The sequence below is a fragment of the Panthera uncia genome, chromosome B4 (assembly GCF_023721935.1).
Source record: "Panthera uncia isolate 11264 chromosome B4, Puncia_PCG_1.0, whole genome shotgun sequence".
NCBI lineage: Eukaryota > Metazoa > Chordata > Mammalia > Carnivora > Felidae > Panthera > Panthera uncia.
In genome coordinates, this window is record NC_064809.1 from 133,332,786 (window position 1) to 133,336,190 (window position 3,405).

At 61.0% G+C, this 3,405-nt stretch overlaps 1 protein-coding gene across 1 annotated transcript in view; it reads left to right on the forward strand.

Annotated features, from left to right (window-relative positions):
* Positions 1-2,842, forward strand: part of SAMM50 (SAMM50 sorting and assembly machinery component) — a 33,211-nt gene extending 30,369 nt beyond the window's left edge. Inside the window, exon 15 of the mRNA XM_049626493.1 lies at positions 2,658-2,842. Coding sequence (XP_049482450.1) covers positions 2,658-2,703 — 46 coding nt within the window. The 3' untranslated portion in view covers positions 2,704-2,842. The remainder of the gene's footprint in view (positions 1-2,657) is intronic.
* Positions 2,843-3,405: the final 563 nt, after the last annotated feature.

The following is a 3,405-nucleotide window of genomic DNA, read 5'->3' on the forward strand; positions in this document are numbered from 1 at the left end:
TGTGTGTGTGTGTGTGTGTGTGTGTGTGTGTGTGTGTGTGTGTGTGTATGTGTGTGAATCACCTGTAGGTTTCCCCCCACTCTTCACGCAGACTCTATAATTAGCATTTCAGGCCTTTACACAAACGGAAACGGCTTAGAAACGTTGGCTGCGTTTCATACCGGGGGGGACTTGTGACAGGCACACTTGTCTGAGACCTACCCGTGTTCTGTGGCTCCGGTCTCCCTGAGTGCAGCCCCCAGAGACTCGGGGATGAACATGGGGGGGCTCCTGAGACAGACATGCACCGCGAGGAGGAGGAAGAGGCTCCTTCCACCTGGGGAGGGTGTCCGAGGGCTTCCTGGGGGAAGTGGTTTCCGGGATGAAGCTTTCTGACACGGACAGCTGGGGACTCGCAGGGAGGGCACTCCAGACCGCAGAGCAGCCCGAGCCCAGGTGTGCAAGCGCGAAGTGCCAGGGGCACCAGGACTGTCCTCGTGTAGGCGCGGGAGGGAGGTTCGGGCAGCCCTTGGGCCCGGTCGCTCTAGTCTCACATCCTCTCTCTCCTTTTCACTTTGGGGCGCACACGCGAGGGCTTCGAGTTCCGGCCCTCGTCTGCCTGGTTCGCCACCACCTTCCCCGTGTCTCGGCTGGCACCTGCTGTTCCCGTGTGACCGCTGGGGTCTGTGCCTGTCCCCCGGCGTGACCTTCATCGAGACCCCGTGGCGGCCCTCACGGTGCCGAGTTGGAGGCGGGCAGGGTGCAGGCAGGGTCGTCTACGGTGGCACCGGAGGGCACGCGGCCGGGCCCGTTCGCAACCCCGGGGTGGGAAGGGGCCCTGGGGAGATTCGGAAGACCTCCTTCTGAGGTGGACACGTGACGGGAAGGTACGTGTGGCCTCTTGTAACCCTGCGACGCTGTCGTGTTCGTGGGGGGAGGTTTTCTCTGTTGCGCCGGGACGGGCTCCAAACGCAGTTCGAGTGAATGAGCCTTTGCTTGTGCCCGAAAGCCGGGGCTTGACGGACTTGTAGCTTATTTTCAGGCGTCTGAGGAGTGAGTGCAGGCAGGGACGGCTTTCACGGACCCCAGCGTGTAAAATACAAAACAAATCACTTAGGTTTGAGCAGAACTAACTCATAAACGCAGCCCTGGTTGGGGCTGTAGATCTTCGCGTTTCTAAGGACATTGGTGCGGTTTACCGTAGACCACAGGGGCCCCCGTCCCTTCTGGCTGGAGCACCCCTGTGGATGCACTTGGCCCGCGAGCAGGGGTGCCGCAGGGGTCCCAGCGATGGCAACGGGCCCGCCTCGAACCTCTCACGGGTTGGGTGTCCTGTTCCCTCACTCGCAGGTTGAAGAAGAAAAACTTCCTGCTGGTTTTCATACGCCATAAACCCCGAGGTTGGGCAAGGGCACAGGTGTTATGATGATAAAAATGCCAACTTTTCCTCAGAACAGAGGAGCCACCCTCGTTGCCCGTCTTCTGGGAATTGTCCACAACTTGTGAAAACCCCGTGTCCCGCGAATGCGCTGTCAGCGGCCATTTGGGCTCAGAAAACCGTTTTTCCTCGAAGCTTCCGCTTCCTGGCGTTGACGTCCCCGGGCCAGGCCCCTCTGCCCGTGTCCAGCGGGAGTCCAGCCCCTCGGCACGGCCTCCAGGTGGGCAGTGCCGCGGGGCCGGCCCGGCTCTGCCCTCCGCACCACGACCAGCCCTGTGCCAGCGTGGGGTCTGCCGCACGGGTGCCGGGTCTCCTCTCCTGGGTGTGGCCGGGCCGCGACCCTGCCTTTGCGCAGACAGGAGGCCCTGTGGCTCGGGCCCTCTGGGCTCAGACAGCATGGCCCGCAGGTGCCCCTGTGTCTGGGCACGGGGTCCCGCTCTCCTCCTGCTGAGACTGGGGCCTCGCGCATCCTGTCGCTTATCTGAAAATGGGCCCCGCGTGGAGTAAAACCCACAGAATAAAACCTGTGGAGCGTCAGCCTGTCGTCAGCATTGTCACCAGGGCGACTCCTTTGCACCCGTCCTTTTCCTGGGTCAGGAGCAGGTTCTCCCTGTGGGGCTGGGACTCTGCCACGGCTGTTGGCCCCCGGAATCCTTCTAGAGCCCGGGCGGCCCAAATTCCGCCGGCTTCCCACCCCCCTCATTTCTTCTGCACCGTCTCCCTCCGCCAGCCTCCCCGCTCTGCCTCCTCCTGGCCTCCCCGACCCCACTGAAGGCTGTGCTTTGTCCCCACCTTCCCCAGCCACCTCTGTGGCTTCAAGGCGGGTCACCTCTCTCGTCACCGCTCTGCTCCGCATAGCCAGCCTCTCGCAACTTGCTGCTTGCCCAGCAGCCTTAGAAATAAACCCAAAGCTGTTGTTTTTCCCTCAGGGGTTTTCTTATTGTAAACATTTCTCTCCTAGGTCCTTCTTTGCTTTTTGCCTTCTTTGCTTTTTGACTGGAGGACATGAAGGGCACGAAGGAGGGATCTGTGCCCGCTCATCTTAACCATTTGTTTGTCCTCCAAAGGCTGGTTCTTAAGCCAGCAGAGGAGGAAGCCGCAGGGCTGGGGGGTGGGGCCCCCAGGAGAGGGGCCAGTCCGCCGATGGTTCTGGAAGGCCGGTGCCCGTTTGTGGTCTCATGATGCCGGGGGCGTGAGCAGAGCAGCCACGGTGTTGACTTTCTGCCCTTCGCTTTTTTAGGATATGCGACGGCGTGCAGTTTGGTGCCGGGATCAGGTTCCTGTAAGCTGACCGCGTCCTCTAGACCCCGCAGGAGAAGCCCTGGGACTCGGTGGCAGTGAGTCACTTTCCGAGCAGACGCGTCGAGCCACTCTTTGCCATCCTTGTGGGAAAGCACGTCAATAAATTTTAAAGACGAATACTCAGCAGCATCGTGGACATGGTTTACTTTCCCAACCTCTGTGTCCCACGCTGGCTTTTCCCAAGGCCCACGTGGAGGGGACGGGGCTTTTAAAATGGCCACGTGTTCTTCCACGGGGACCGCCCCCACGGAAGGTCCCGTCAGGCAGCCTCCCGACTGCTTTCCCTCGCAGGCTCCTCGAGCCTCCGTGTCTGGTTCCCTTATACCGGAAAGTACTGGGCAGAGCCCCAGGGACGCCCGGGCTGCTGGCGGAGGGCGTGTGGGTGGGGTGCGGGCGATGCCGAGGGGGGACCGCTCTGGTGGCCGCTGCAGTCACAGTTCTGGGTGTCGGAGCCCCTTAAGCGCATGTGGGTGGCGTGGAAGAATCACGTGTAACGCTGGGGACACTGAGGCAGAGGGGAAGCATGTGTTCTTCAGGGGTAATAGTGTTGATAAGACAAGTCTACCAGCTCCCGGAGCTGCTCTAACGAGTTACCGCAAACACAACCCAGTCACTGGAGGTCGGAATTCCTGGATGGGCCTTATGAAACCAGTGTTAGCCTGACTGCGTTCCTTCTGGAGGCTCCA